This window comes from Felis catus, chromosome A1 (genome assembly GCF_018350175.1).
Source record: "Felis catus isolate Fca126 chromosome A1, F.catus_Fca126_mat1.0, whole genome shotgun sequence".
In the NCBI taxonomy this organism is placed as follows: domain Eukaryota; kingdom Metazoa; phylum Chordata; class Mammalia; order Carnivora; family Felidae; genus Felis; species Felis catus.
The window spans coordinates 157164662-157187636 of NC_058368.1; the positions used below are offsets into that span (position 1 = coordinate 157164662).

Genomic DNA, 22975 nt, shown 5'->3' on the forward strand with positions numbered 1-22975 from the left:
CAATGCTCTATTACACTTCCTTATAAACAGAAAGTCTTGCCTTTGTTTTTCATTTTTTTTTTGAACTGAAGTACAGTTGACATACAATATTATATTAGTTTTGGGTGTACAACATACTGATTTGAATTTTACAGACATTATGAAATATTCACCATGGTAAGTGAATTACCATTTGTCATCATACAAAGTTATTACAATATTTTATTATATATTTACTATTAATTAAATATATTTTATTCTTTTTTTTTTTTTAAGGTAAATTCTGTGCCTAACGTGGGGCTTCAGCTCACAACCCTGAGATCAAGAGTTGCATGCTCTACCAACTGAGGCAGCCAGGTGCCTCTATTCTCAACTATATTTCAAGCCAAATAACTGAAAATGAGCTGCTCCAGATGGACTTCAAGGTGTCAAATGTATCCCCTGCCTCCAGGGGATACAAAGCATGTCACTGGAAGAACAACAAAGGTATCAGCCTCGGCTTTTTATCATTCCTTAAGTTTCCACTGAGAACCTATTACATGTATAACACTAGGAAGACTTCACTTCATTAGACTGGCTATTCCCTTAACAACAGGACATCATTTAATCTATTTTTGCATTCTCCAGTGCCTTGCAGATAATAAGAACCAATCGACTATAAATACATTTTGCTATTTCTTCTCTCAAAATATAATCTGGAATGAGGAAACTTGTCAAGTCCATTTTGGGTATAAACAGGAGTTTAATTTAAGGAACCAACAGGCTGTCTAACAGTTTAAATATAATAAGGTGCCTTACTCAGCCACTGCTTGAGAATGCTGACCAGCTTTCAAATAGTACAGTCCGCGCCTCAGCCAGGCCCATTTTGCTGTTCCAGCACTTGCCTTTTGAGTTACTGTTGTTAGGATGGCTAAGGCAGTTTCCTTAAAAAAGGAAGAAAAGACTGATTAAGAAAGACTAATATTAGAGATAGTGAATATCATGAAAATACAGACCACCTATGTATAGTACCCAAATATATTTTCATTTACCACTTTTGATTCTTTAAACTTATACTAGTTTATTCTGAACTACAGTTTCAACAATAAGTGAGGAGTGATGTAATGTCTGTCAATGAAAAGTTTCTCCATAAACAGTGGCAAAAAATATTTCTATTGTATCTCCAAAGAAAAATTTAAAGAAATAATAACTTCCAAGTATACATATATAAAAATATTTCTATTTCTATACTCAGGATAAAAAGAAAAAGGTATTTAAGTTATTAGACATACCATCTCTTCAAGCTCCACACTTAAGTCAACTGCTGCAGCTCCAGATTCAGCATCAGTATCATCTAACTCAAACGCTTTCCTGTAACAGCCACGGGCTCTGTTTTTATCTCCTACCACATCTCTGTAGTAATGACCTAAATAGCAGAAAACTTTGCCCATGTATGTATCCAGTCTGGCAGCCTTTGAAACAGAGATGGATAGCAACACAAAATTAAAGTGTGTCTGAGTGGGTCTCTTTAAAAACACAAAAGATAAATACACAGATTAAAAGAAAAATGGAACACTTTCATTAAACATAGAAAAAGATGCCAACACGTCCTTTAATGCAAGATTTAAAGCAACAGGAAACCTAGTCATCACTGCTTATAAAAAACAAGTGCAAAAATATTATTTCTCTATTAAAAAGAAATGTGAAATTAGAGTTATTATTATATTCGCCCTCTTTTATGCATCAAGGTAAGAATGTGACACTGGTACTTGTTAAACATTTTAAATATGAGAAATTACACATCTGGAAGTATACATGATCATAAAACTACAGTAGAAATTACTTAAAAACAATATTCTTTTCCAAAGATAATTATGTCTCATTTTGTATAATGTCTGTTTCTTACATAAGTAACTTTTAGGGGTGCCTGGATGGCTCAGTCAGTTAGGTAGCCGACTCTTGATTTTGACTCAGGTCATGATCTCATGGTTGTGGGATCAAGCCCCACATTCTTTGTGCTAAGCATGAAGCCAGCCTGGGATTCTCTCTCTCTTCCTCTCTCTCTGCCCTTCCCCGGTTGTGCTTGCTCAAGTGCTCGCTCGCTCTCTCACACTCTCTCTCTCTCTCAAAATAAATAAACTTTAAAATATAAAAAGTTAGATAAGTATCTTTTATATTTTTATTTTCTCCTTACCCATATAACATTCTCACAAAACTTTATGTGACAGAGATCAAACACCAAAAACTTCAGTTTAAAAAAAAAGCAATTCAACAAACAGTAATTTTAAGTACCTAACTTATAAGATTATTATTTATGATTTTACAATGAATCCATTTCAACTAAGAATTAAATAGTAGCACATGTTTTACCTTTAGAAAGTGAGTAAGAGCCTTTGTTTTATCTTTTCTTGTTTCTTCACCCATGAACCAATATGTTAACCCAAGTTGGTAATGATATTCAGCAACTTCAGCATCTTTCTCAAGAGCTCTCTGGAAACTAAGTCACCAAAGGGAAGTAAAAAGATATGCATACACACAATGTAGGAAACTTAGTTGGGACAAAGTTTGAGTGATTCAAAGATGCTAAACCAGAAACAAGTTATTACTTTATAATTTAGATTATGAGAGAGGAAATTATTTGAAAAGGAGTTTATAAAAGCACATGGCCTTTCAGCTTAACCAATGTGCTAAGTGTTTAGGAGCACACACCAAACATTATATATGCTCACTGACCATTATGATCAGCTAGTCAGAATTCAAATCCATCTCACAGAATTTTCTTACAGGTACTGCGCTACATGCTAAATACATTTCTTAAAAATATTCACGCATACACAGATCAAATTTATACACAATGGATCTGTATCAAATCCACACATTTTGAATTTTTGAGAAATATAATAAATTAAGATATGACTAGATCTATGAGCAATCTATATGTATTTTTACCATTTCTCTGCTTGTGGATAGTCCTTTTTGGTAAAATGAATCAAAGCCTCCAGGGCATGAACTTCAGCTAGGTCAGGGTAAGAAGAGAGAAGGTCTTCCATAATCTACAAAGTAGATATCTGTCAATTCCTTATTCAAATAAAGTAACTTGTAACTTAAAAAAATTCCCCGTTTGAATGGAAAAAAACCAACCTTTGAAGCTTCATCTAATGAGCCTTTATTCAGATAGGCCAAGCTTTTAAGAACCAAAAGTCCTGGGATATTATTTGCATCAGAAACCTAGAAAATGATTGTAAAGAACTGCTGTTAAGTTTCTTTCAACACAGATCATCAATATTTGCTTTAATTAAAGAATAACCGTAGAAGAGCACAAAATAAAGACATAGTGATTTCTATCAGTATGAACACATTCATTTTTATAACTTTTTATTAGAGAAAATTGCAAATGCATTTCAAAAAATTAGAAAATAGTATAATAATTCCACATATACTCATTATCTACCTTCAAAATTAACTCAAATTCAATCTTTTCTCATCCATATCTACACTCAATTCACTACACACCTGCTTAGATTATCCCAGATAACTTCTCATCAATGCTTTAGTACAAATATCTAAAAACTAAGTTCATTGTTATATAACACAATCATACTACCATTATAAATACCTAGACAAAACCAACAATACATCCTTAGCATCATCAAAAAAATTAGCAAGTGTTCAAATTTCTCAGTTGGCTCAGAAAATATTTGAATAATCCATTTGTTTTAATCAAATCCGAATAAGGTACATACATTTCAAAAGGCTGGTATGTCTATTAAGTCTCTTTTAATCTATAGGGCTCCCTTCCAGTCTTTTTTCCTCCCTCAGAATTTAACTGTTGAAAAATATGGGCCAATTGTCACAGTTTTCACACAGTCTGGATTTTACCGAATGCAGTCTCATGGTCCTGACATGTTCCTTGGTCCCCTATATCTTCTGTAAATTAGTAGTTAGGCCTGAAAGCTTAATCTGATTCCAGTTTAATGCTTTGGCAAGACTACATCATGGGTACATGCACTTGTTATGTATGGTACTTTCTTTTGGTAATGTTAGCAACCACTGATCCTCAATGCCTTAGATCAGATTGCAAAATGGCGGTTTTCCTTATTCAATGGAATACTTCAACAACAACAAAATTTCCCTCCCCTCATTATCTATTTGATTATCCTGAGGAACAGTTCATAAAGGAAAGGTAAGATACTTTGATTCTTTCCAAATGGTTCCTCAGCACCCTCCAAAGATTTTTTTTTTATTAAGAATGTTTTATTTTTTTTCAGCACCCTCCAAAGATTTTTTTTTTTATTGAGAATGTTTTATTTTTTTTCATCTTGAACACATGGATTTAAGCATATTTGGTATTTTTCAATCTACTGCAGTTATTGGTGCTCAAACTCCCCTTTAGCCAGTGACAATCAACCCATGACAGTTCCTAAGCCTTTCTAACATAATTCTAGTAGCCTTATATAGTTTCCTTGCTTTCTAGCATTCTAAGATGTTCTGGGCTCATCCTATACATCTTCTGTTTCATACCTGGACTTCACCAGCTCTCTAAGAAACTTTTCTTTGTGTGTGTGTGTGTGTGTGTGTGTGTGTGTGTGTGTGGCAGGGGAAAGATTGGAAAGACCTCAAAGCATTTAAAAAACACACTGTTGGTAGAAGGCAAGTAGAAAATAAGAAATTAACATATTAGTTATTGAAGGATGCTAACAACTGTTCAAATTTTAATGAAATGTAAAGCCCTTTGAAATATATCAAACAATGATATTTTAAAAATTCAAAATCCTACAATACACTGGGTAATAGAATTTTAATTTTGGATAAAAAATAGCCTTTATCTGAAAAAACTGTTTAAAAATACCATGTTGTTATAATTCATAATTTACAGTTTTTTTGACACAGAATTTCTAAATGCTTGAATTAAAAACATTAAGAAATAGGATTCCTTCTTAAATATCATTCTCCTTCTATTTTATTAAATTGAAAAACAAATAAATAATATTGTCTACTATGAAGCTACTTGAGTCCTTAACTGTTCTTGTCAATAATCTATGAAACCTTTTCTGGAGGCAAAAATTTAGAGTCCCAAATTAAAAATAATCAAGTCGTAATAACTTAAGGCAAAAAGAGAAAAGGAGAATAAGAACAATACTAAAGAAAGAAATCACACCTATGAAAAACATTGTAAGTACTTAACCAAGAGGCAAACAAATAACTTTGGAAGTTTCCAAGTGTGTGATCTGGAAAAGGCAGATGTGGTGAATTCATACCTCGAACACAAAATTTGTTTAAGTAAGTATTTGTGGAAGGAGGGAGTGGTTGGTGCCCGGTTGACTGGAAAAAATAAAGTTGAAGGGAAAAACCTGATAAGACTACCTGATCAAGAGTACAGATTGCTTCCACTGAAGATTCATAATCTGAGAGTTTAATCAAAGCCTCTGCTTTCAAACGGAGACAAAGATTCTTCTGATGAAGACTGCCACCAGATACACCAAGATTATCTATGTTCTTCAGAGCTGACAAAATTAAGGACATCTGAATGAAGACAACCGTATTACTTCACTTATTTCTTCTTGTTAAGGGTAAAAAATAATAAATTGGAGATACAGTAAGAATAAACTGCCAAAATAATATACATGAAGAATAATTCCGAGCTAAAGATAGATTCTTCCCTGAATTCTTTAAGGAAATATCTGAATTTAAAACAGAACACATCTGAATTTAAAATCTCTATCTTTACATAACATATAATAAAAGTGAACATCCTGAAACACAATGGGTATCTATATCTGTATCTGCTACATAACAAAAGTTAGCCAAACCATTGGTAACAAACTTAGCAAATTAGGAACACCGGAAGGGGAAAGAAGCTGGATTCAAAAGGACCAGGGTGAACTGTGTCTCAACTACAGAAGGTAGGCCACCAGCTGTGTCAAGAGCAGTGAATCACTTTTTATGATTTCCTATCCCTCGCCTGACCCATCTGACCACATTCAAATAGGCTCCAAGACGCCTAAGACTGCTCTTATCTACATGAGAGGAATCAAAAACTCCTGAAGTCCTGGATGCACCAGAAACTTCCTTATTACAAAGACACACCACCTCCACACAAGCCTAAACTGACTATGTCAAAATTCCAAGGAATCCTTTGAAAAATACTCATGGTTAGTTTAAAAGTAAATACACACTAGGCATTATTTAACCATCTCAATGAAATTTAAATTAGTGAGTAACTTAAAATACAAAATAAAGCATGTGAGTTTTTTTAAATCACCAACTTTCTCCTTTAACATGAAACGAAACAGAGTTGGCCACCAATGCAGATATCAGGAATACCTTGACTGCATGAAAGAACAGCTTCCTTAGGTCTATGCATTTTAACTTGGGCTTCGGCCAGATGATACCACCCCGTTGTGCAAAAAGGGCTTTCCTTTAACCCTAAAAGGAAAAAAGCAATCACAAAATCCAAACTTACTATGACCAGTGAGGTGAATGGCACCGCCATCTACTCCCCCAAATCAGATCCCTCCCCTCTCCCTTGTCTCTCATACATGATCATTCCCTACATTGATTCCACGCTCCAATCCATTTCTCTACCATCGCTTCTTCACTTCACATCTCCACCATCTTTATCCCAGATCCCTGCAAGTGCTTGCCACCCATTCCAATTCATTCTTTACACTGCAGCCAGAATGTCTCTAAAAATACAAATGGAATTATAAAATTCCTCTGCTCAAAACATTCCACAGGTTCCTGGCTGCCCTTAACATGCAAACTCTTTCACAAGGTGTGCAAGGCCCCTCTCCAGTATCATTTCTTAACTCTTCCTGCTCCCATACATCCTTGTCACATCTTGCTGAACCACCTTGAATTCCAGCTGTGCTCTCCTCTCAGGCTATTTCAGCTCTTGGCTTGAAAAGCTCCTCCCACCCCAAGCTTACATTTGTCTTTCAGGTCTCTACTTGAATGTAAGTCTATCCATTGTGACAAATGTTAAAACTAAGTTAAAGTTTCCTAAGGGCGGCAGCAGGGTGAAAACATATATAATTATCCTTATTTTGCAAATGAGACACAGATAATTTAATTAGTTTTCTCATGGTCTGGGAATTAGTGAGTGACAGTTTTGGAATTCAGACCTAAGCAGATCCAGAATATATCAGCATATTTCTTCCACTTCTATCTTAAATATATGTTCCTTTTTGTTTTTAATGTTTTTGTTTATTTATTTTGAGAGAGAGAGAGAGAGAGAGAGAGAGAGACAGACAGACAGACAGACAGCATGCAGGGGAGAGGCAGAGAGAGAGGGAGAATCCTAAGCAGTCTCTGTGTTGTCAGTGCAGAGGTGGACAAAAGGCTTGATCTCAGGAACCATGAGATCATGACCTGAGCCGAGATCAAGGGTCAAATGCTTAACTGACTGAGCCATCCAGATGCCCCTTAAATATACACTCCTTAAGGAAAGGCCCAAAGATAACCACCTACTGACTATGTTAGCTAGGATGCAAGGCGGAGTTACTCAGATCAGAGGGCTGAAAGCTATCAGCAGAAGAGAGGAGGGGAAGGGACAAAATCAGGGATGGAATGTGTTTTGTTTTGCAGAACCAGTGGTTCCTACCTACCCAGGAGTCTACTAGGTGTTTTACCTGACAGCCTATGGCATGAGCCAGTCTGAGCAGATATGGAGCTGCGGACCTATACCAAAGCCCACCTGAGTGATCCTGAAGTTACCTTGAGCTCATTGTAATACTAAGATTTTTTCCTCGAATGGGATTTTCTGCCATTTTTTGAACATACAATGTGTGTACTAGCATGCTGATATACTGAGCATGCACACCGCGACCAAAGTGCCTAAGTAACAGCATATGGACTCATTATATTTGAAAATGAAGCATGGGAGCTAGCAAAGTATGAAGGAAGGGGCAAGAAATCAGACTCGAGAAGGCTGCAAACCCTGTGAAGAAGTTTGGATGTTATCCTAAGGGCAGTCAGAAACCCATGAAAAGCTTTAAGTTGGGGAAGAGAATATGTGTACATTAAATTAATGTCTACACCAGCTCTCTGCCCTTGCCCAATACACTGAATAAACACTTTCTGTACAAACCCCATGGGGAGACACCGCCTTGAAAGCTATCTCCCTGTCTCCTTACTGTGATAAGTAATAAAAGTTCTTTGCTTTCAACACTTCCTTGGGTTGTGTTCAATTTAAAGCACCCCAAACAGTGAGACCCTTGAGTTTGGTTACAGCTACACCTCATGTTACATGCTCTATGCTGTACACTTGCCTTCAGTTAGGTTCCTAACAGCATCTTCATACTTTCTGTCTTGTAATGCTTTAATCCCCAAACCAATGAAGCCTGGACCACTTTTTGAATCCATTTCCACTAGTCTGCGACAATACTGCTGTCCTTCATCAGTAAGATTGCCTGGAATTAAAAGGGAAAAATGATTAGCATATGTACTCCAAACTTTTTAAAAAAGTTTAATGTTTATTTATTTTTGAGAGAGACACAGAGCCTGAGTTGGGGAGGGGCAGAGAGAGAGGGAGACACTGAATCCACAGCAGGCTCCAGGCTCCGAGCCATCAGCACAGAGCCTGACGTGCGGCTTAAACTCACAGACTGCGAGATCATGACCTGAGCCAAAGTGGGGTGCTTAACTGACTGAGCCACCCAGGGGCTCTAATACTTCAAATTTCTAATTGCCAAAGCATACATACTTAAATCTCAAATACCATTTTACATATCTTTCACCATATCAATTCCAGGAATTCAAAACTTAAATAGACCAACAAACACCAAAAATTTTAACATTTCATTAAAAACTTATGCTCCTCATCTTAAATTTTGGAAGTAGAAACCACTTTACCCACTGCAGTATGGGTAAACTGAACCTGTAGTCATACTCAAGGTTTCAAACAGAAACCTACCGCTACTTGCCATTAGGCTAAGACACACAGCCTCCTGCTTGCCAGCTCTCCTTTTGCTGTTCAGCACTAACAATTTCAGTTGTTAAATGAAGGAATCCCTAAGGACAGTTTCTTCACCAGTCTCTCTCCCTGGGCAACCATGTGCTGCCAGGGTTGCCCTATCTGTGACAGCCAGGATGCCCTATCTAGTGTTCTTCCAGAATCTGGGATTAAAAGACAGTCTTCTTGTCAAGACACTATACAAAAACTTAGTCACATTCTTCTTAAGTCTACAAGTCCAGTAGCACCTTTCTGCATTCTTTCAAAAATTTTATTTTCCTATATACATTAATGGTTAAGCTTATGTAACAATCATGTAATGCCTATATTTATTTCAAATTTATTCTGGTAAAATAATTTAGTTTAGAAAATATTATTTATTTTGTTTTATTTCCATTTTCTCCAACCTCAATCTCTGGATTTCCATTCCCAGAAAAGCATAAAAACATGTGGAAAATGTGACTTCTGCTTGAGAATAAACTGTGCATAGTATTCACCACTTTGATAAATTGTTTAATCACACAGGAAAATTCTTAAAAACTAATTACAACAAACTACAACCTGAAGAATAAATATTAAACTAATTTATTTGAAACAATTAAATTAAACTAATTTATTTGAAAAAGCAGCCTGATGCTTTTTTTTGAAATCTATTTAAAACACATACCCCCCCACGTGGAGCCACCCTTTTCAGTCACAGATGTCAAAGATAAATTCTCTGCATATTACCATTTAGGTTATCTGTTTCAAATTTTTCAAAACCAGATACATACCAATACATAATCCATGATATTATATATTGATTTAGCAGTCCAAGTTAGTAAAAAAATTCATAACGGCTAAAGAATTAAAACTTCAGTACTGTTTGTGAGATATGAAAGCAAATTGGAATAAATACTACTTTTGTTAGCTTGTAAAAAAAGACCTGAGCCAGCTATTATTATGCTTCTAGATATGAATTTTCTTTTCCCAATGTGTTCTCACTATTGCTTCCATAAATGTTAATTTCCAAAAACAGACATGCCTCGTTCCATATACCCTATTCCTCTCAAGCACACCAGTGGGGTATTTTTTTCCCCTTTTCAACCAGAGATATTGTCTAAACTGGACATCAGAATCACCCAAAAGACTTGTTAAAACACAGAATGATGGGGCAATTGGGTGGCTCAGTCGGTTAAGCGTCCGACTTCAGCTCAGGTCACGATCTCGCGGTCCGTGAGTTCGAGCCCAGTGTCGGGCTCTGGGCTGATGGCTCAGAGCCTGGAGCCCCTTCCGATTCTGTGTCTCCCTCTCTCTCTGCCCCTCCCCTGTTCATGCTCTGTCTCTCTCTGTCTCAAAAATAAATAAACGTTAAAAAAAAATTAAAAAATAAAAAAAAATAAAACACAGAATGCTAAGCCCCACTGTCAAAGTTTCTGACTTCAGTAGGTCTATATTAGACCTGAAAGTTGGCATTTCTAAGTTCTCAGGTGATACTGATATTACTGGTTCAGAGACAATACTTTAAGAACCACCGGCCTATAGAATTCATCAATACCATAGACCACCTTTATTATTAGTCATATATACACATATACATACATATGTACATATATCTCCTGTGTTTCTACATCTATAGCTAAACGGTAACTTCTGGAGGGTAGGGACTAGCATAGTATCTTGTATACAATAGACATCCATTAAATATTGTAATGGTCCTTTAAGAACACCATTATGAACTGATCCTCCAAAAGACTTAGTCTGCTAATAAGTAATAGCTGAGAATTACTATGGAAAAATAAAAATGTTCACCCTTCTAGAAAAGAAAATAAAATAGCTATTAAAATTTTCCTTTAGGGGCACCTAGGTGGCTTAGATAAGCTTCCGACTTCTGCTCAGATCATGATCTCATGGTTGCTGAGTTCGAGTCCTGCATATGGCTCCGTACTGCCAGCGCAGAGAGCCTGCTTTGGGAGTCTCTGTCCCATTCTCTCTCTGTCCCTCCCCCATGCACACTCTTGCTCTCTCTCTCTCTCTCTTTCCTCCTCTCAAAAATAAACAAATATTTTTAAAAAATTTTTTACAGGGGCGCCTGGGTAGCTCAGTCAATTAATTGTCTGACTACAGTTGAGGTCATGATTTCACAGATCATGAGCTCGAGCCCCCTGTCAGGCTCTGTGCTGACAGCGTGGAATCTGCTTAGGATTCTGTGTCTTCCTCTCTTTGTCTGCCCCTCCCATGCTCACACTCTCTCTCTGTCTGTCTCTGTCTCTCAAAAAATGCATAAAACATTTAAAAAAAAATAAATTCTTAAATTTCTACCTATCTGAATCAAAACTCTCTTATTCCATAGAAATGTAATTCGTGACAGACTACCTTGGCCACATAAACTGCCCTTATTACAGAAAACACACCTGTGATGGAAAGAAGAGAAGCCAACCATGCATCTTTCAAGATCATCCATAAGCACGGTACCTAAAAACTTACAAAGGTAAACAAAGTATGGGTAGGTAGATGAAAACAGTTTCTAAAAGGCTAAGATGAACAAGAGAAACTTTTAAAACAAGATAAACTTTCCTTAACATCTGGGAGCACAATTACAGAAATCAAGAGATTTGGATAGACTATGTTCTAGCCCTGGGAAACATATTCTCTACATATGACAAAGAGGAATTTTCTCTAGTGTTCCCCCAAACCATCAACGGTAGTAACAACATCACTGATCCTATGTAGAAATGAGGGATATTCCAAAGCTTCAATCCTCACCCCTGTTCTCCATACTAACTCTTGTTGAGAATACTAGCTGAATAATAGGTGGAGACTAGAAACAGGAAATAAACTTGAATTCTTTTGAATAGAAAATCATTTATTTATCTGTTCTTTTTAACATTTAAAAGAGCCTAAGATTCCAGATTTAACAACCTGAAAACAAGTCTGACAATATTATTTTTATTTGCCAATAAAACAAGTTAGATTTGGGGCCAATGAATGCTAAATCTCCAAGAATAAAAGGTGTTCTGAAGAGGTTCAGGATAGATGCTCAGTAATACCGATAAGAATTCCGTTTCCTAAAGTTTACCACCAAAACAACGGGATTTTTAAAAATAACTAATCAATTGCTGACATCACAAAGAAACTGATCACTACTATAGAATTTCTCTTTTAAATAAACCTAGCTTGGGGAAAAAACAAAACAAAACAGCATGTACTCATTTTTTTATTTGCATACAGATTTTCTAATATTTCCAGAGCACACAATCTTGAGCTTTTTCATGTTTGGATTTGAAGAACCAAGCTTTCTTATCCTCCCCCATTTCAGCTATAAAGCAAAATAAAATAAATTGGGGTCATTTAGCACAAAATAACATTTTACCAGCTGACAACCGTAAAAGCTATTCACTACTTGTTATGTGAAGCTTTATAAACTGAGTCATTTTGAAAATGAATCTTCAAGTCTCAACATGCAAAGGAGGACAAAAGAGAACCAAATATTATTTGTCCCCAGTGTAAGAGAACCCAGTGATTAACTGCTGTGAAGTACCACATTCTGCAGATACTAAAGCACACTGGAGGAGGATAGGTCAGTCTTGAAAGACCTTACAGATTTCCACAAGTTCTTAATACACAGAAAGTTTGGTTTAGAGAAGCAATGAAAAGAAAACAAGAAATCTTTAACCACAGCTCCCTACTGTCCTGCATTAACTGTCAAAGTTCTAGGCCAAGAATGATGCTTTACCTTAGAATGTACCTAAGCCTGAACCACTCCATCCCACAAATTCTTACAGCCAAAGATCCCACAAAGAAAAAACTCTTCCTTGATGTACCATATGTGTGAATATCCACCTACCCACTCCCCTTTACCAGGATATAAACCTCTCTTTCTTTCAGTTCTAGAAAATACCCTCACCAAGGATGATTTTTTTTCACGTAAACCAACACACTCTCTAATCATTTAGCATAACCCACTTGCTCTCTCTTTACTAGAATGCTTTGTCAAATACTGAATTTACATGCAAAACTGCAGACTTTGTTGATCTAATTTCTTCTATAATTTTGTAATCTTTTGGAAATACAGGGGCCATGTTTATTCAACAAATCTACATTATAGGCATACATGTGCTTATTGAGAAAGCTTTTAATCAGTCTTCAAAAAGAAATTTCAAGTATTGTCTTGTGCCATTTGGCCCATGAGCAGGTCAAGAATAAGGGAATAGTAAAAACCATTAATAGCTGAAAGAAAATAGAGAGAAAAGGGTGAACAATAGCCATTACTTTCTCAATAGCAATTGTAAGAGTAGAAAAAGGGGTGGAGGGATGGGTACCAGAGGCCAACTACAAAAATCAGCCCATTTATCTTGAGAACCTATTGGGTCTCATGTTAAAATCTGAAGAAACTAGGTGAATTTTGGAACTATGTTTCCTGTCAGTGGAAAAAGAAAACCCACAAAAATTCACAAGTATGCTCCTCATACTGAAAGTCTCTTATTATGCCTCATCTTCCTTGACCTCAATACAAATTAACAATGTTAACTAGCCCTTTGTTCTTGAAACTCTCCTCGAAGGCAACACGACTATAATTCTCCTACTCCTCTAAAAGTTTACCATCCCCTTTGTATCCTTCCTCCTCCTTTCCCTTAAACACAATCGGTCAAATCCCTAGATTGCTTCTTTTAATATCTGCTAACCACTTCTTTGGACTCTTTTCCCATCACTGAAATCTAAGTTCCAATTCAATCACCTTGGTTAGAAAGAATACCCCTAAATAAAGGCCTCCCAATCATAAAATTAGCTGTTCAATATGTCAATGAAGATCTTTCTGAAATGTTCTTTCCTTGAGCCTTCTCTGTTACTTCACATCAGTTTCCTCCATGTTCCTGTGAGATTTCTCTGCATCTCTGTTTTCTACTTTCCTCTTTGCTTTCTTCCTCCCTTTCCCTTTAAGCCATCCAGCACCACCCGAGACAGTTTTCAGCTTTTTGTACTTTAGTCATCCTCTGAAGTCACACACTTCACTTTAACCAACATGCAAGTGATCTCTAAACCTTATGTCTAGTCTTAGTACAGATCTCTCATCTGCAAGCCAGATGGACATTTCCCTTTGTCCACTAACATCTTCTCTCCACCACTCAACTTTCTTACAGATGATCATTCTATATTACACCAACTTTTCAAGAGAGCTAAAAGTAAAATTATATTCTTCCTCCATTTACCTCTAACAAATCTCTTCTATTTATTTTTATTCAGGTGTTACTTTCTATTGTTACAGTAGAACATATTCACATATGTTCACAGTTCATTCATTCCCAAGATCATTTAGTCTACCCAATCTAGTCTATCTTCTATACAATCTATCCTGCATACTACCGTATTAGTTTGATTTTATACTTCATAAGTTGACTGACTGAAACAATTAGTTCTTCTCTCACATTAGTGAAAAGTGCTCTTGCAAGTCTGCTGGTAAGTCAGTTAAAGAAAAGGGGATCTGGGGCTCCTGGGTGGCGCAGTCGGTTAAGCGTCCGACTTCAGCCAGGTCACGATCTCGCGGTCCCTGAGTTCGAGCCCCGCATCAGGCTCTGGGCTGATGGCTCGGAGCCTGGAGCCTGTTTCCGATTCTGTGTCTCCCTCTCTCTCTGCCCCTCCCCCGTTCATGCTCTGTCTCTCTCTGTCCCAAAAATAAATAAACGTTGAAAAAAAAAATTAAAAAAAAAAAGAAAAAATGAAAAAAAAAGAAAAGGGGATCTGCTTAATTCTCACCAAAAAAATATAAGACTGAAGGTAACAGTTCTGAATTTAAATTCAGACACCAGCCAGGAAAAAGTACAAGTAGAACTAGAAGGGAAACTTAAAGCAGAGAGCCAAGATAGATGCAATGATATTTTTCCAACAGGCATTTTCCCTTGGTTCCTCTAGCCCTAGTTTTCAACAATTTTTCTATAATGAAACATGTGATGTTTATTCATACATAAAGCATTCCCACAGGTCTACTCATTTAGCAACAAAGTAAAAACAATTAGTAAAGCTCTGCAATAATTTATAATCACTAACACAAATTACTTCCATTTCAGTGACTAATTTCTATGAACTTTGTTCACATCAGTTGAATACAGGCATGGACAAAAGTGATGGTCAAATTATATGAAAAACAATCTATTTAGCACAGATACTGACAGAAAGGACGGAGACTGGTGTGAAAACCAATTGGGTCAACCTCCTGTAAACAGACTGAACACCAGCCCTGGGCACAAGATGTCGGCAGACACAGGTTCTGACAACTCCTAGCAAGCTGGTGTCATCAGTTCTCTCTCCTCTCCCCAGGAAAGGAGAGGCATACGTTAAGACATAATCTCTGATTTGAATCTACTCTATTTCATTAAAAAAGGAGATCATTTATAAGCTCCATTACTTTATAGTATTACAGCATGTGTAACTATGTACCTGTGACACTGCAACATAACATCAACACTGAGAATGTGCATGGTTCACAAAACCCTTTGCGTGACATTCATAGCCCTATGCAATATGGTCTAACCTATTCAACCAAAATCTATCTTAAGTTATTCCTTCCAGTAGAGCAAGTGAAACTATCTTACTATTCCGAAAAATTACAACCTAGCTCTCTCCATGCTTCTGTTCATGCCCTCAGAGCTCCTTTTACCTCCTCCAGTTTTTCTAATTTGTATGGAAAATTTAAGACTCTCCTCAATTCCCACCTTCCAAAAGACTTCAATGATCTACAATGAACTCAGGAATTCATAATTCCTCTGTGTCACTATACTTTCCTACATTTATTAGCCTCTTCATGTGCGTAAAGGCAACATACTGTACTTCCTTTTATGTCCAGAAATATTCAAACAATACATTGGCACACTGTAGGCACTGAAACCATTTTTTTATTGATAGCAACATCACTCTCACATGCTCATACACTTTTAGGACACACAATACAATAAAGAAGAAATTACCTGATTCAATCAAATGCAAACAAAGCACTTCTAATGGATATTGTACAGTGGGATAGATGTTTATCATTCCTTCACAGGCCTTCTTCAACCTAGCAATTTCATGAGGAAACTAGAAAATATCAAAGTAAAATAAACTAAGTAATAGTAAAATATACTTGTGAACACTTTCCTAATTAGAATATAAACATCACATCAGAGATTTTTAAAATCAACTTACTTTGGATAAACACTGAATGAAATGTCTATAAAGTACTTGGTGATCTTCACTAGGAATATTTTCTGATAAGCCCAGTGCATTCTCAAAAGCAGTTAAAAGCTGAAACAAACAAAAAACGTATCATCTGTAGCATATTGAAATGACAAATGTAGTAAACAGTTGAACATGTAAGACTCACTTATACAAGATACAACTTCAACTAATTGCAAATGTATTTTATTATCTGGCCTTGGCAATTTCATGAAGAAAAAAAAAATGGCACGTCGGTTTTTGAATACAGTTTAACCCCAACTGGCCAGGAGATTGCACTGAACTAATGAGGGTAACTATATAAATCAGCATTATGAATTTAACAAAACATTCTTGTAAGTGCTTGCTATTCCCTATAAAGTAGTCAGCTGGAGAGGTATAATCATGAATAGCAGTGTAACTGCTACTGCTCAGATCATTTTTAAAATATCTCTACCAAAATCACCAGCATGTCCTTTGGAACATCTTCAATGGTAGGAAATCTTCAGTCTTAAAAAACAAATTTTATGAAGTTATGCTTTTATCAAAATAAAACCAGAAATATGACTGAACTATAATAAAATCACTTTTTATCCGGTATTACTAAGTGATTTTGAAGAAAATACCAAAAGGAGCTTTCTAAATGTATTTGAGCAAGAATAGCAATACTAGAACCCAAATCAAGCATTTTAAAGGATACTATTCAATTAATTACAGAAGTTCTACCATTTTTAAAAATGAATCTCCATGACTTCATAATGAAAACTCATAATACAGTTCACTACTCCAATTTTCTTTGTACAGTATGGTATAAAGTCTGCATAAATAAGTAAAATTTTACTGTTCCGATTAAGTTAATGATCTTGCAAAAAAGGAAGCCTAACTTATGGTGTTTAGCACAAGGGGTTTAAAAAAATAGTAATGAAATTATCATCTGGAAAACAAGTGATGCCTTTTTTCATGAACACATTTAAATAAAATGAAATTATCATTACAATTCAAGGTGAAAATAACCCCACCGCCAAAATCCTCTTTTCATATTTTAACAGTTAAGAATCAAGTCTTAACATGGCAAGTATAATTAGTTCTCTTTCATAGAGGAGAACACAGATAATTCAAAAAAAATTTTTTTTTTACTTATTTTGGTATATGTTTGATATTCTGGTAACCTATACTTACATGATGTCATAATATAAAGATATCATTTAAGAGAAGTTGGCAGGGTGCCTGGGTGCTCAGTCGGTTAAGCATCTGGCTTCGGGTCAGGTTGTGATCTCCCAGTGGTGGATTCGAGCCCCACATCAGGCTCTGTGCTGACAGCTTGGAGCCTGGAGCCTGCTTAGGATTCTCTGTCTCCCTCACTCTCTGCCCCTCCCCCACTCACGCTCTGTCTCTGTCTCTCTCTCTCTCAAAATAAATAAACATTAAAAAAAAAAAAAGAGAGAGAAGTTGGCAAACCACTTAATTTTGTCACTGCTCAATTTTTTCCACAACTAAATCTATACACAGATAAACCAACACACAGACAAATGCAAATCTTATTTTTGTTATTTTTATCTCCAGCATTTAGGACACTGCCTGACAAATATAGTAGGTTCTTAATAAGTATTTTCTGAATAAAGGAATAAATTAATGAGTGAACAAATGAACAAACATACAAAAAAAAATGAACTTCCCATCCTTTACAGTGTATAACTGCTTATATATTTTTTAAAATTTTTTTTTTTACATTTATTTATTTTTGAGAGACAGAGAGAAACAGGGTGAGCAGGGGAGGGGCAGAGAGAGAGGGAGACACAGAATCAGAAGCAGGCTCCAGGCTCCGAGCTGTCAGCTCAGAGCCTGATGTGGGGCTCGAACCCACAAACCGTGAGATCATGACCTGAGCCAAGGTCGGATGCTTAACTGACTGAGCCACCCAGGCGCCCCTATAACTGCTTATATTTAAAAAGTCAATTCGGGTGCCTGGGTGGCTCATTCGGTTGAGCATCCAACTTGGGTTCAGGTCATGATCTCACAGTCTGTGGGTTCGAGCCCCACATGGGGCTCTGAGCTGACAGCTCAAAGCCTAGAGCCTGCTTTGGATTCTGTGTCTCCCTCTCTCTCTGCCCCTTCCCCACTGTGCCCGCTCTCTCTCAAAAATAAACTTTTAAAAAATTAAAATAAATAAATAAATAGTCCATTCAAGTTACAAGTGTACAGTGAGTGATTATTTATTATAAGAAATTAAGTTTACTTTTAAACTTAGAAGTATAAAAAAATAGAATAAGACATTTTCCAACTACAGTTCAAAATCAATGAATTGTTTTCATCTTTTTAAAAATTCTTTTCAATTACTTCACTGTGCCCTACACTGTACACCAAAAAGGAATATTTCTAGATATAAGTACCCTAAATAAATACCATAAACAAAATACTCGAGTTGCTAAACCTCAAAATAATTCAGTACTCTTATTTAAACTGTATTCACTATATAAAGAAACATATCTTTAAGTAAGTACAACTTTAGAAATTACCGTAGTTTTGTGAAAGCCAAGCTCATAGTTTCTTTTTCACAGTGATGGCATAACTGATTTATTGTGGATTCTTATGAACACAAGGAAGGAAATTATGATACCCTAAGTACCAATTCCACTCTGTCCGGACTTAGTATGAGACTGCAGGCCAATAATTCTGACAGTGTCAGCAAGAACTTCTATCAATTTAAAACTGAACTCTTATAACAATTTTGACATACGGCACTTTTCTATATTACACTATTATGTTTCCATTTGCTAAATTCAATTCAATGATCAATTTCCATGACACAAACTGTAGAGAATAAATGGGTTAATACCAATTGCTGGGTCTCATTATTCTGATCCTCAGTACTCTCCGCCAGCAACTGAGTCAATCTCCTCCACAGCTGATGAAGCTCTTGGTTGTCTGCACCCTCCTCCTGCCGTGTCTTTATCAATTTGTGCCATGTTCGGGCCACCTATGAAGAGGGAGATTTAAATCATTATTTTATCTTAAATATCAAAAACGCCAGTGCAAAAAATATAAAATCTACAAATAGCAATATTTTCATCTGCTAATACATAAAACAGCAAAAGCCCAGAACTCCATTTACTCTGAATTCTACAAAAAAGGTGACTAGGTAAATCCACACAGCCCTTGCTTTAGAAGTACGACTGAGATACCAGAGTAGAAACTGGAATAAGACTACACGCCCCAAACTTCCTAACTTAGAGCATCCACTATGGGTGCACTACAAACACGTCACTAAATTCTACAGATGATGCCTTTGTTTATTTATTTATTCCTGCCTAGTTTCAAAAGGGTTTGGAAGTTATGACAACTAAAATTTCAAAGTTCCAAAATACTGTAATTGGTATTATCTCTCTATATTCTTTTAATATCATACTACATAGTAATTTTTTTAAATTTCTCTCAAGCTAAAATCAAAGTTTTCTTTTTTTTTAATGTTTATTTATTTATTTTGAGAGAGAGACAGAGAGAGAGTGCGCACTCACAAGTGGGGGAGGGGCAGAGAGAGAGGGAGAGAATACCGAGCAGAGCCCGATGCATGGGGCTCAATTTCACAAACTAGTGAGATCATGACCTGAGCTGAAATCAAGAGTTGGACCTTTAACCAATGAGCCACTCAGGCACCCTGAAAGCTTTTTTTAAATAATAGTTTCATTAAAAGAAGTCTACCAGTCCAGCAAATCATTTACCAACCTCTAGGTGTTTCTTTTCTTGGTAATATAGATCCACAAGTTTCTTACAGACATCACACCACTTCTGTTTGTCAACACTTAGAATAAAAAAAAAAAAAAAGGATTTTGAATCTGATTATTGAAAACAACCAAGGACTTGAGATACTAAAATTAATAAATCCCAGTAATACATTCAGGCATAATTTTAAATTAGAACATATCTTCTTTAAATTAGAACATATCCTCTTTCATACCACAAGAAAATTTTATAAAATGAGCCTCCTATTAAAAAATAAAAGGTTTAAGAAATAATATCTTCCATGGTCTTAACTGAAAATTATATCAAAGTTCCCAGATTAATCAGTCCTCTTATTAATCGTGTTTTGATTCTGTTTCAGTCACAATCAAGGAATTCTATAACCAAAGTATGAAAGAAAAATGCTTCTCAATTCCCAGTAAATGTCTGGAGTACTTCTATATAAGTTTTTATCAGTTTATTCCAATTAAAACTTTAAAGACACTGCCTTTCCCCATACAGTGATTACCTTTCATAAAGATCCAGGAGCTTTTGGTAAACACCAGGTAAGTCTTCCTTAGCATTTATGTGATTACATTTCTCATATAAACTTGCTAACCCCTAAAATAGGAAACAATAGAGATTATTCTTCCAAAAAGTACAACATTCTCACATTCATTTTGCTAAACAAAGTGACAATCTATAAAGATTATTTGTAATTAAAAAAATATAATTTACAAATAAACAATATGTCTGGGATTTGCCTCCAAATAATTAAGGGTGAGGGAAAATAGATGAAAGTATAGATGAAAAAATACTGAAATGTGTGGATTTTTAATGAAGCTAGGTGATAGCCAGAGGGGCTCATTATACCATTCTCTTTACTTCCGAAAATACATCTGAAGTGTTTTACAACAAAAAATATGTCTGAATGATTATATAATCTTAACTCTTAAGACATTACCAGATGACCCTACTTTTATATGGCCAAATAAAAAAAAACCCAAGAGTTTTGTGGAGACTGTAATTTTTGCTTCAATTAAAGATCACATATCCTAAATCAATCAATACATAATAAAAGCAGGCATCTCCGTAAGTGTGTCACCAGATACCCCCACTCATGTTCTTGTTCACATAACATGAGGCAAACAGGCTCATGTTCTCCTACTACCTACTAGAAATCACAGTTTCTAAGATGTGGTTAGATAGGAAACAAAGTTATTAAATATGAAGAAGTTGGAGAAGCCAACAGAAAACATGAAGACCATTAAATAAGAAAAAAGAATTTCACTTGTATTCAAAACAGACTGCACATTTTTTATACTTTACTTTTAGAAAACATATTAATATACATGTTTCCCTCAAGCATAAAGAATATTCTTGATAAGTCTTTCATATACACACATAATTAAGTTAGAGATTTACATAATCATATTTCAATTCTAATCCTCACATTTAGAAATAATCCATTGGCTTGGCTGTTAAATAATGGAAAACAGCTTCACTGGCATCTTTTTTTTTTTTTTTTAACTAACTTGCTGGTTTAGAAAACCAATACATTTAAATTTTTTTTCTTCTGAGGTTAAATAAAGGTTTAAATGCCTAGTTTAAAGCTGTTACCTATATTTTTAAAAAAGGGGAAAACTTCTTTACTATAATATAGGGCACGAAACTCGCACATACCTGCCAAGCCAGCAACTGGTCTGGCTCTAGTTCAGCAGCTTTCTTATAGGCACCCTGGGCCTGATCAGGTTGTTCTAGCTCGGCTGCAGCAACACCAATAAAAACCCAGGCATTATAGTTATTTTTCTCTTGTTTTAACACTGTCTGATTAAAAAAATTAAAAGAGCAGGTCATTAAATTTTGGAAGCTAATGGGTAAAAAGCAACTAAAGACAGTCTACTTGAGTGTCAGGAAATCTGGACCTGCCATTGAGCAATCTTAAGAAAGCCACTTAACATCTCTGGTCTTCAGTTTCCTCAAGGAGAGGAGGAGCGCAACTGGATCAATAAATCTAACAGGTCAAAAATATGAGTCATATTTTTTAAAAGCTGCCCAAGTAATCCTGATGCCTCCATCAAATGCCTCCCCATGCTCCCTGAAAATGCTGTGTAAAAAGAGTGAAAGTATTCATACCACCCAACCATCCTGCCGGCTTCCACTCCACACTGTTACGGGTCAATTCACAAAACTGTTTTCCATATCATTTCACCCTAACCAATTCCCACATTTTCTTTCACTATGACAACATTGCCCTCTCTTAGACAGATGAGAGTTTTCACTGAAATTGTAGGGTAAGAAAGCAGACTGACCCCAATGTGACTATATCAAATATGTTCAAAATAAATAGTGGTGATGAATGTTTAAACGCCACCTGTCAAGGGAATAAATATTATATGTAGAGCTACTGCTTTCAGAAATAACAGCTATTTGCTAAGGTAAAAGTTTGAAATAGAAAACCAAAAGGTTCTAGTGTAAGAAAACAAAACTAGTAGCTAAAATGAAATCAGTTAAGATTTTACATATTCTAGAGAAAAAAAGAATATTGACATGAGTTGAGCCAGATTATTATTTTTATACACATCCACATAACACTTCTAGCAACCTGTCACCAATCTAAATAGCACAAATTCCATTCTATCCAACAATGCTGCCTCCCAAAAACCCAACAAATGGGGTAACTACCAAAGTTAACAATGCTTTAACCTCTGATATGTCCAATTAGTTGACCCCACCCTCTTTTCTACTACTGCCCCACTTCTCAATTCTCATTCCTCCTTCCCCAGCTTAGACTCCCCTGACCCATCACTGTCATCACTCCCTTGCAAACATCCTCAACTCCTTCTCCTCTCTTCTCCATCATCTTTCTCAACATTCATACTTGACCCACAACATGCCCATTTCTAAGCCTAAGAAGTTGAACATGAAGGGAGAAGCTACACAACTGACTTCACTGATGTCCCTTCAATAACATGAAACTTCAAATGGACATTCAGTAGGGCCTGGCAATCCTTTCCAAACCTTACTAGTAAGTTCGTTTTCCCAATAAATAACAACTACTTCGTACCTTCCTTCGTCTCAAACCTCCTATGCAATTGCTCTTCCACTTTCAGCTTATACCTCACTAAGAAAATACAAGACATCAGAGGGGAACATGCCCCTCTTCCCACCCCCAAATCT

General features: G+C 35.9%; 1 protein-coding gene across 5 annotated transcripts in view; it reads right to left on the reverse strand.

Moving 5' to 3' along the window:
- Nucleotides 1-22975, reverse strand: part of TTC37 (tetratricopeptide repeat domain 37) — an 87784-nt gene that overhangs the window by 53882 nt on the left and 10927 nt on the right. For all 5 annotated transcript variants that reach the window (XM_019837140.3, XM_011284663.4, XM_019837133.3 and 2 more), the window contains 14 exons: nucleotides 21479-21622; nucleotides 20325-20416; nucleotides 19802-19877; nucleotides 18915-19055; nucleotides 16070-16168; nucleotides 15853-15961; nucleotides 8229-8369; nucleotides 6283-6384; nucleotides 5323-5462; nucleotides 3100-3186; nucleotides 2908-3011; nucleotides 2329-2455; nucleotides 1251-1430; nucleotides 778-902 (listed from right to left, as the gene is read on the reverse strand). In XM_019837140.3, coding sequence (XP_019692699.2) covers nucleotides 778-902; nucleotides 1251-1430; nucleotides 2329-2455; nucleotides 2908-3011; nucleotides 3100-3186; nucleotides 5323-5462; nucleotides 6283-6384; nucleotides 8229-8369; nucleotides 15853-15961; nucleotides 16070-16168; nucleotides 18915-19055; nucleotides 19802-19877; nucleotides 20325-20416; nucleotides 21479-21622 — 1667 coding nt within the window. The remainder of the gene's footprint in view (nucleotides 1-777; nucleotides 903-1250; nucleotides 1431-2328; nucleotides 2456-2907; nucleotides 3012-3099; nucleotides 3187-5322; nucleotides 5463-6282; nucleotides 6385-8228; nucleotides 8370-15852; nucleotides 15962-16069; nucleotides 16169-18914; nucleotides 19056-19801; nucleotides 19878-20324; nucleotides 20417-21478; nucleotides 21623-22975) is intronic.